Source organism: Habropoda laboriosa, unplaced genomic scaffold, assembly GCF_001263275.1.
Source record: "Habropoda laboriosa isolate 0110345459 unplaced genomic scaffold, ASM126327v1 scaffold110, whole genome shotgun sequence".
NCBI classification, from domain to species: domain Eukaryota; kingdom Metazoa; phylum Arthropoda; class Insecta; order Hymenoptera; family Apidae; genus Habropoda; species Habropoda laboriosa.
In genome coordinates this window covers 20,340-30,386 of record NW_017100243.1, presented here as the reverse complement: position 1 = coordinate 30,386, position 10,047 = coordinate 20,340, and the positions used below count along the sequence as shown (strand labels likewise).

General features: G+C 40.7%; 1 protein-coding gene across 1 annotated transcript; it reads right to left on the bottom strand.

The window, feature by feature from the left end:
• Positions 1 to 2,211: 2,211 nt before the first annotated feature.
• Positions 2,212 to 4,022, bottom strand: LOC108572091 (PC4 and SFRS1-interacting protein-like). Its single transcript, XM_017934282.1, has 3 exons — positions 3,722 to 4,022; positions 3,032 to 3,425; positions 2,212 to 2,617 (listed from the first exon to the last, which is right to left on the bottom strand). The coding sequence occupies exons 1-3, from the start codon at positions 4,020 to 4,022 to the stop codon at positions 2,212 to 2,214; spliced, it is 1,101 nt and encodes a 366-aa protein (XP_017789771.1).
• Positions 4,023 to 10,047: the final 6,025 nt, after the last annotated feature.

The following is a 10,047-nucleotide window of genomic DNA, read 5'->3' as shown; positions in this document are numbered from 1 at the left end:
CTATGAAAAAAAAAAATTTTCGATCGGTCCATTATTTAAAAAAATAATTGACATGGTCACGTTAGGTAGATCACTCTGTATTTTTCAAGAACACTAACCTAACCTAATTATTTGAAATATCACGAACGAATAAATTTAGCGATTTTTCTATTCGGTTGAAGTTTTTCTCACGATGTTCACTCACTCATCTTGTGATGGCTTCGCATGCGGGGACGTCTCTTTATGGGGGCCATTTTTTGCTTACTATTGCATCCGAAATTCCTTCAGGGAGCAGCGACGCCTGTTCGTGAGCCGTCGTCGTGGTCGTTTCAAGAATGGTTTCGTCGATTAATCCGAATTTATCCAGGTTTTTCATCGGTCGTGGCGCGAAATTTTGTCTACGAATTTCCAGGACATTGATGGAAAAAGGAGAGAGACATGACCGGCGGTGCCAATCCGTCGGTACCTTCTTCGGCCTTTTCTCTTCTTCTTTTCTTTTTTCTCTTCCCTTTTATGAAACAAGGAAATCTCGTACGATCGATTGTGCTCGCACGTTCCTCTTTCCTTTTACGTGTCTCGTAAAGCAAGCGTTGCCTTTTCTTATTTATTTTCGTGGCTTATCGCGTGAAGTTGCCGAACGTCTCCGCCGTTCCATGTGAAATAAACTATTATGGAATCGAAAATTGAAATTCAATCGTATACTGCGGGCTATTTATTTGAATTACAAATTTTTTAGACAAAGAATACACAATTTTTTATTTATTTAAGATGGATTGTAAATTGGTGAAATAATATAATCTGGAACTGTAAAATTTAATGTTGAAAGATTACATTATACATTATTTTTAAATTACACAAATTTGAATATAGGAAACATATTATTAATTGAAGAGAAGAGCCTGAGTGAAAATTAGCATTCGAGGATTAACCCTTTCGCGAGCAGCGTGACTCACATCTCCCACAGAAATTGACCTGAATTTAGTATCCATGATCGATAGATCAAAAAAATACGATCGTGTCACGAAAATATGAATTAAACCCACCCCTGAAAATTATGATAAAACTAAAGATAAAAGAAATAAAGAAAAGGAGACATTTGCTTGCGACAAAAACACGGTAAAAATCACAATAAACGAAATTCTTCCGTTGTGCAATTTTTCATTCATTAACTTTCCGGATGCTGTACTCTCGGCAAACACTGCACGTTTCCTCATTTCGCGTTTTATTTACCTCTGTGTACAATCACATCCACGCAAAAGGAAATACCCTCGAATTTATCGCAAAGTTGTCGGATCCAAGCCTGTCGTATTACGAGGCGGTGCGCGCTATCATTGTAACATTCGAACTATTCCCCGTCTGTTGACCCTTTCATCCACTTTTCGCTCACACACGTACACAGAGAGGTGAATTCACGACTTCCGTCTCGTGGAACCCAATAGCGGCGATCACGGGCTCGCGAAGGGTGACGAGGTCAAACACCACGGCTTGAGGATCGTCGACGTCGCCTTAAATGACCGAGAAGACGTCGACTTGTGCGCTCTAGAGGTTCTCCGTATCGACTCCTTTCATATCGATTCGACGTCAATCTCCTGCAGAATCAACGTCTGCAAGTAGCGTGACTTTAGCATTACACTCGCTGTCATGTTTCGTCGGCTGAGAAAAGCCCTCGTCGTTTAGATTTTTTCTAATTTAACTTAGAAATTCGTATGAAGAGTCGAGTTTTGTGTATGATAATCATAGAGGTTTGGAAAGAGCGTGAAATTACGAGGATCAAGTTTAGCAAAAATATTAGAATTATGCTTCGGTGATCATTCATGAATGTGCACTTAATTTCCGAGTTATAATCGACGACCGTAATTCTAGGAAGTTCTGCTAGATGCTATTATACTAATTCGCGGAAATTATCAATATCTCGTTCGTATTGAACGATCAATATTAACTTGGAAACCACCGATAATCGTTCGCACGATTGAATTACGTTTTACTGTGAAAAATTACTTCTATTTTTTATTCGTGTAGTTGCAAAAGTAGGAAATTGACGTTCTCAAACTTCACCACAATTATGACTAAAAACTTTCAAGAATTAGTACAATTTAATAACAACTCTTCCTTCGGACGATTTTATTTCACAATTGGTTCACAGATTTTTGTCACAAGTCTAAATCTATCAAAATACATTTATACTAATCGCACAAAAATGTAGCAAAGGAATTGATAAAAAAAAAAAAATAGTTAGTTCACGTATTCAAGCGTGTTGTTCTCGTTGTTCTCCTCGTTCGGTAATCCCAGTGTTTCTTCAACTTCTCCCGCAGAATTTCCCGGCGGTACGTTGCTATTTCGCGAAGCATCCTCTCGGCTGGTCGTTGATTTTCGTCGTTCTACCACTTCGTCCGCTTCGTTTCCGCTGTGTTTCGCACTGTCATCCGCGTCCTCGTCGCTGGACTCGTTACAATTCTTTCTGGAACTCTCTTGATCCTCGTTCCTCGCGCGAGGGGATTTGGTCCTTCGTCTTCTGCGGTCTTGTTTCTTCTCGACTGTCGCCTGTCTGTGCATACTTCGAGTCCTCCTTATTCCCTGCAGGTCCTCCTCGCTTTTGTCGGGCGTAACGTTGGACAGGTGGCACATTATCGTCTTACTTCTGAAACGTGGGAATATAATAGAAGATTCCAAAGTGCTCTTCAAGTAACTTATTATTTTTTAACGATCGTTCGCCGTTCTGCTTGCAAAAAAAAAAAAATATATATAAATTCTATGGTAAAGTATGCCACTTGAAAATTGTTTGTTAAACTTCTCCCTTCTAGTGTGTATCACGTAGCCAATTCTTTTTGTGACTGTTTGTTAATTATATTTTATTCAGATATTCTGCAGGTTATTTTGTCGTTATTTTTTAATGCTAAAAATTGGGTAGGAATGATAAAATATGAGAAAATAATTTGGGTATGAAAGGGTTAGTCAAAATGAAATATTCTCAAGAAATACCAAGAGTAGACACAGTGATTTTTAAGAACAAAGCGTGAAATATCGAACGCATAATAAATAGAAGTCTGCTAACTTTCTTTTCGTCGTCTTTTTTTTGCCACGTCGAACACGCTCCGGAGACTTCTTGCTGGTAGTCCTCCTCGGTCGTTTCTCGGGCCATTTTGTCAAAACAGAAGTTTTCTTCCGTTTTCGAGGAGGCTTCTCCGGTTTCGGTGTATCCTCGCGATATTTCTGCATGCCCCACGGTGGAGTCGGTCTTCGTGTCACTTTATTATCAGATATCGGGTTGTCCACACCCCTTCGTGCGTTTCTTCGCCTCTTGCGCGACTCCGCGTCGTTCTTCTTCAATTCCATTAGCGTTGGAGACACGCGAATCACTTGTCCTTGGGGATCGGTTGGAATTAGGTAGCCGGACTTCACGCCAAATGAGAGTGCTTTGCGTAAGTATTTTTTCGCCTGTCGTTTCCCTGACAATATTGTACCAAATTCATTCAATTACCTATATACTGTTTAATACTCTTCAAGGACACAAATGACTGAAGTATTAGTTAGCATTAAGCTAAAATTGAAGTTTCATCTAAAAAGAATGAAAACAGGTCAAGAATTGAAGTTATTCGAAGTTATATATCGCGATAGAAATTCGGTAGCTTTGATTTCAGTCGGAAAGAATTAACTTCTACGCCTAATACATAAAATTACTAAAAAAAATCTCTCAAAAGAAAGTAAAAAAAATAGGGAAGATCAAAGGACAGCGAAGTGATACCTTCCTCGATCCCAGCTTTGATGTAATTGTTGATGACCTGGACGAGAGATTTCTTCTTAAACAGCGCCCTGGTGTTATCGATCGATTTCGCGAGCGCAATCGGTTCCACAGAGATATTCGATGTGCTGCTGTTCTCGGAGTAGCTGGCCCTCGAGCTGTTTGCGGCGTCCATCACCCTCGACCAGTTCTCCACAGACGTTGCCGCGGATTTTGTGTACTCTGACTCCCCGATGGATGCCGAACTATCGCGAAGGGGTGAGCTATCGTACGAGGATTCTCGACCGTTTTGATATTTCCGCATTTTTCCACGAAATCTACCGCTTCCCGAGGCTCTGCTCGCTCTTTCCTCTGAAAGAATCCCACCCCGTATGCCCCATTGATTGTTACCTTAGAACGTGTTCGAGACGATGCAATATTACGTAAAATATGATCTATCGTAAGGGGTGAATTCGGTATTATGGGAAGTACTGTAGAGGTAGGATCGCGTGTGAAATCGTTGTTACGTGACACATGTTCGATATCGGAATCACATTTGCCTTTTCCTACGATCTTTGGCAATTTTTTAGATACCTCTCGCGTTACTGGAGTTATGTTTTCAAGTTTGCAAAGTGGGATTTCGCGGTTAACGGTGAATCGAGATAGGAGAAGTCTGGTTTGTGGTGTATACACTGAATTGAACTTCGGAGATAACAGTGATTCGTGTTGCTTTCAGTATTCTGTAGTCAAACGCCGAATTAACTTTGTGTAAATTAGTTGAAAAGAAATTTCTGATACCGGGTGCTTCCACAAAATGTTGACACTCGTATAAAGAATTTTTACACGTATGTAATTTCGACCTGGTATTAATAATAATGGTGAGCAAATTCATTTTTTTTAACGTGACTTTTGAAAATGTCACTTCCATATAAGTGTCAATACTTTTTCTTAAACATCCTGTATAAGAAGAAACGTTTCTAAAATTTGATAACTATCTTCTCCTCTTAAAAATGTCACTTATACTCAAGTTTCCGCAGTTCGAATCAATTTTTCCGTTAATTCAAGGAAAGAGAGTGTAGCAATTGGTTTCGCCTAATGAAGCACCTTGGTTATGTTCATTGGCGTTCAGCAGTTTATAGACCATCACTCGACGTGAAATGTCTGGCCGTTTACGATGTTGTCGATGAGAACAACGTAGCTCTATCATTCGTTCCTTCCTGGACCTTCCTCTCGGCGGTGCCATTATTCGGCAATAGTACTTCTTTCCTCGTCCCGTGTATAGTTTCTCGCTGAAACAGCGGAGTCGCGGTTGGCGCCGGAAAAAAACGCTCGATTTCAATAGCAACCTCACGTCGAATCTCTGTAATCGATAAAAATAGTATCCAATTCGTGCTACTCATTTCACTGCGTAAACTTTCTCTCTGAATGTTCTTTTTAATTATTTTACAGCGAAGACATAAGACACTCGTTCCTTTTCATATAAACGGATGAATATTTATGTAAATTTTGTTTTCCATCGATTCTGTGAAAATTAGTTTTGTTTAATCCTAACGAGCACGTTCGATTACGTCGTTAGAAATGTCAGACGGGAGAGTTCGTATCAGAAGTCGAGAGTGAAAACACGTTTCTGCCTTGTAGAAGCTTGAAACGCGATTAAAGAATTTCCATCCGGAGTTTCCTCTAAAAATATTGGTTTAATCTTTCCCTGTCGATCCGCCGCGTGAATTATTGAGCCTGGAATTCCATTCTCTATTAAACCATCCCCGACACGTCAAATATCCAATGAGCTGCGATCTTCTTAAGAATTATTCCCGTATCTTTAATCGTTTATTAAATTCACCCGACTGTTCGAAGAAATTTTTCAAATTCTTCGTCTTCTGAATTCTTCATTATCGGTAGTTATACTCTTCTGAAGAAAAAATAATCACACGAGACGGTGGGAAGTGGAAAACTTCGAAGATATCACGTTTAACGCGCCCCGTGTATTACGTCTCGTCATCCTCAGGTTTCAGTTACCGAGCGTAGACGAGAAAGTGTCGTTTTCCGCTCAACTTTCCCCCATTAATTCTACTTAGGATGAATTATAGAAATTTGCTCAACAGAGAATTTCACAGTTTGTACACTCGATTCGTCTCTCCCGCAGATTTCCACGATATTGTCGCGTTGCTTCTCAGACTGCTGGGACAATTTCCGAATCTTCAGCAGTCGAGATCTCGTCATGGTTGTCGCGGTCAGATTTCACAAGCAAGAAGGCGTTAACCCCAGTTTGCACAACTTCACCATCGACCAGACCAAGTTTCACAACTCTCAATTCGCCACGATCGGGTTTCCCTGTTGCGGAATTATCTTTGTATCCTGTTTTGCAATTTCGGAACATCGAGTATCGTATTTTGCAACGTCGAGGCCAGTGTTCAGTCAAAGTGATAATTTCAAGGATTGCACCGCTAAACCTAGCGTATCCAAAGTTCTTAACTACTTCGACCGATTCGAAAAATCGATTTTTTTCTATTTCTAAAAATTAACACTTCATTCTCCAGGGTTTTTGGTATTTCAATATAAATTCTTAAAAAAAGGTACTTTTGGAGTAGGCCAAGGTAGCCTAACCCTTGAATAAATCCCGTCACAGTTCCAATTCACATTATAATTCTATAATCCTTCGATATAACAAGCTTACAACCTCCAAAACTTATCATCGCCAATTTCCATAACTCCAAATCCCTGCAGTTCTATTAAATTTCACAATTTCTCCGCTGTCCTGCTCGTCAACCTTGAGATTATCGCCTAGAAATCCCTCGACAAGACGTTTCATCAGCGTCACTCTGTTCCCGAACTCGTCGTTATCGTCCATCGTAACCCCATGTACGATAACCCTCGCCCCATAAAATCTCCAGGATCCAAGGTCTTCTCGAGTACCGTTTCCTATCAAACTTTCTCGTCGAATCTGGCCTAACAGGTGCTGGCGGAAGTTTTTACGTTTTCTCTGTGTGTTTGTGTCTGTGTTTGTACGTATCTGTGACTTTTCTTCCAGGATCGCCATAGAAGCTGTCGATTTATTGTACTTTGATCGTTGTTCGAGCAGTTGGCTCGTTTGCCTTTTTCGGTCAGCTTCTCTCGTATCGATCAGCCGTCTCCTCCCATGGAGGAGAAACGTTTCGAGGTTTGTCCTTGACTTTGCGGAAACCGCCAGCATCCCCCGTGAATTCGGCGTTCCTTGCGCTCGGATGACTGTCACGAGGAGTGCCACGGTTCCGTGAATACTTCGCCGCCGGGATTATCGCGGATTTCCGACTCGTTCGAGCAGAATGCAACACACGCAGAGACGCTCGATGAGGCTGGCCTTCTAAAGGTGCATCCGCCTTGTTGGAATTGCTCGTAGAACACGTTTACGACACGGATAATTATTTTTTAGAGACACCGATTTAACAGATTTTTAAAATAATTAATTGTCTCGGGATTAAGTAATTAGTTGTCTAAGGATTTTCACAGTTTGCAAGTTTCTCGAAGAAAAATTAGACTTAACGTTTGTTTCAAAATTGTGACTGTTTATTTTCCAGTAGAACAGTTTATTCACGAAGCAACGTTATTTTCTATTTTTCCCATGAACACGCAGAAACATCAAAATATTCCCCTGAAGAATATTTCTCTTTACACCTGGGATATCTTGCCAGAGAAACCCGTACACATTTTTCATTTCCATATCACAGGGGAGTAATATTGACTTGCTCGAAGGGTTAGTAATGTTACCTTACAAAATATCCAAGAAAAAGGAACCTCAAACCATCTCCTTTGCCCATTCATTCATGAAGTCTCTATTCATGCTTCAGTGTGTATTCTTATTTCTCGAGTTTCTTTAGCTGCCAAGTAGGAATCGAGTTTTCTGTTCATCGATGGTCCACTGATCAGTGTTCTGATAATCGAAATTCTACTATCCCATTCACTCGTAAAGTCTCTATTCTTACTTGCCAATCTCTCTTAGCTGCCAACTGTTAATCGAATTTTGTTAATCGATGTTCCACTAATCAGTGTTTTTATACTCAAGATCCCACCGTAGTTACGTTCTTCACATTGTCAACGTTTCGCGAAAATTAAACGAGCGAAAGGGTTAAGCGGAAAGAGCTTCCGTAGACCAGGAAGTAAAAACGAGAATCTTCCGTCTGAAATATCCTAAATCGACTGTCATCCTGACAAAGATGGAGTCAGCCTTGAATCTGAACGTCTTTGTACCCGCCATTCTGGAAGCCGAACGATTCGGTGTAGTGCTCGTTCCTCGACGTAACGCGTGTTTCGAAGGGCAGGTGGCAATAATACACGGACGAAAGTTCGTGTCGTGATCGTGAACGCAATGTCTCGTGGTAATGCTTCTCTCTCTCCTTGAGAAGAATGTCGTAAAACTGTGGTGGATGCAGGTGAGCAGCGAAGAAAAGAAGGAAAAGACATTGGAATCCTCTGGGGAGGCTTTTTCTTCTGGCAACGTTCGGTGCCATTAAAAGGGAGCATCGCGTTTCTTCTCCCTCTTAAGGTCGACGTTTGCCGGTCTGGAAGCTCGTGAAAATAGGTCAAGCATCGAACGATTGTCCGATCCGACGACGTTTCACGTCGTTGACAGCCTGATGCAAACGCGTTCGACGTGGCTCGTTTGCGAATAGAACGTGTGTATCGTTGTACTCGAGTTGGTGTACTGGTGAAAATGAATTTCAGGGTTCAGGGGTGGACGGACGAGTGAATAAGTGCGCATAAGCGCGTTGTAAACGTTGCAAAGTGTAAGATTCAACCGTGGGACGATTTCCTGGGAATCTGAGAGGAACGAGAAAATGTTTCGTTAAAATCTATATTTTATCTCGTTCTGGGAATAGGGTGACGAATCTGAGGATTTTTCTGTGTCAGAATATTGTAGAAAAGTAGTGTTTGATTTTCTAATTAATCATATTAAACAAGTATTCTTCTGAGTAACAAAGATTCATTAAAATCGGTGATTATCACTTCGGTGATATGAATAAAGTATACTTAACACGTTGATTTTTTATTTAAATACAACACATCTCAATATGCATAAATAATATGTCCACAGTTAGAAATAGGACTATTTTACGAATGTTACCATTTATTCAAATTAAATGCTCTCACTAATCTCGGCACCGATCACCGATGATCTCCGCGGCATTCAACGTGCTAAAATAAAAAAGTGTCACCTAGGGATATTCCCTTGTTAGCCTAAACACACTTGGGCCACCCGCGCGATATTACAGTAGTTACAAAATTTTGCTGTATTTTGCATTGTTTATTTAACGCGAAGAAATTTTCAGCACAGAAAACTGAGATGACACAGATTTCTAGCAATTAACGTTGAATTTTAGCAGAATCACCAGAAGCGATCGGCATCGATTTTTCATTGAACGACACCGTATCAGCCTGGTGAAACCAGGAAACGCTGGCTCGTTGGAAAATTCAAGGGAAACTGAGGTGTTCGCGGTTAATTCACGACGTCGCCTGTACCCTATCAAGCCTCGGTGATTTATTGCACACGCCAGTGGCACGAACTTGCCACAAGATTCAAGGACAGGCCTCGATACATGGACAGGGAGTCAAGTTCAATTACTCTTCAATCTACCTGAACGATCGTCGAGTAGGGAAACGAGACTCGAACTGATAGCTTTATTGGCCAGGGGAGTGTGTAAGCGGCGTGAACCGTGATTCGTTAGTAATAATTTAATATTGTCGAGCGTTCCCTTTGTCAGAAGCGGTTCAAGCGCGAGATTATCGACTGGGCTGAGCGATGTAGCGGTTTGATAATGGAAAGAAGGAACGAGATTGAGGGAGGACGAGTAGAAATGGAAGTACGTTTTTCTTCCTTCTGTATCTTTTAAATGGACTTGGTGGTAAAGGTCCATCTACACTGCCAGCCATAAGTTTGGAATTACTTGGAATCTGCTACCAATTTTTTGTAGATTGTAAGTCGATGTGGAGAACGACAGCAATTTATCCCATTTCGACTGATTTGAGTGATAAAAAGTTTTAAAAGTTTGCTAACTTTTTTTTTGTGCATTTCGCAATGCACAGTGATTCCAAACTTTTGACTGATAATGCATGTTCAGATCTATATTGCATACATGTTGCAAGTATCAATGTTAATGTAGGATGTGAGGTAAGAATGTTATTGAGTAAGGTGTGAATAAAGAGTGTTCGGACCGAGTGACAATTTTTCTGAATGAAAATGCACGCCGAAAATCGCGAGAATGCGTGTAGAAATCTGCGATAAAGCGTTGACCGTCTATAAGTGTAAAATATCCATCTTCGTTATAACTAACGTCTCCAACATTTTTTCAGAGCACAAGCAGAACTTACTCCAAGCG

Bases quoted from the DNA above. Each gene is read 5' to 3' on its own strand.
- LOC108572091 (XM_017934282.1), bottom strand. From the start codon at position 4,022: ATGCGGAAATATCAAAACGGTCGAGAATCCTCGTACGATAGCTCACCC. The intron at 3,426-3,721 runs GTATCACTTCGC...CAATATTGTCAG, and splicing joins CAAAGCTGGGATCGAGGAAG to GGAAACGACAGGCGAAAAAA. The intron at 2,618-3,031 runs GTTAGCAGACTT...CCCACGTTTCAG, and splicing joins AAAAAGACGACGAAAAGAAA to AAGTAAGACGATAATGTGCC.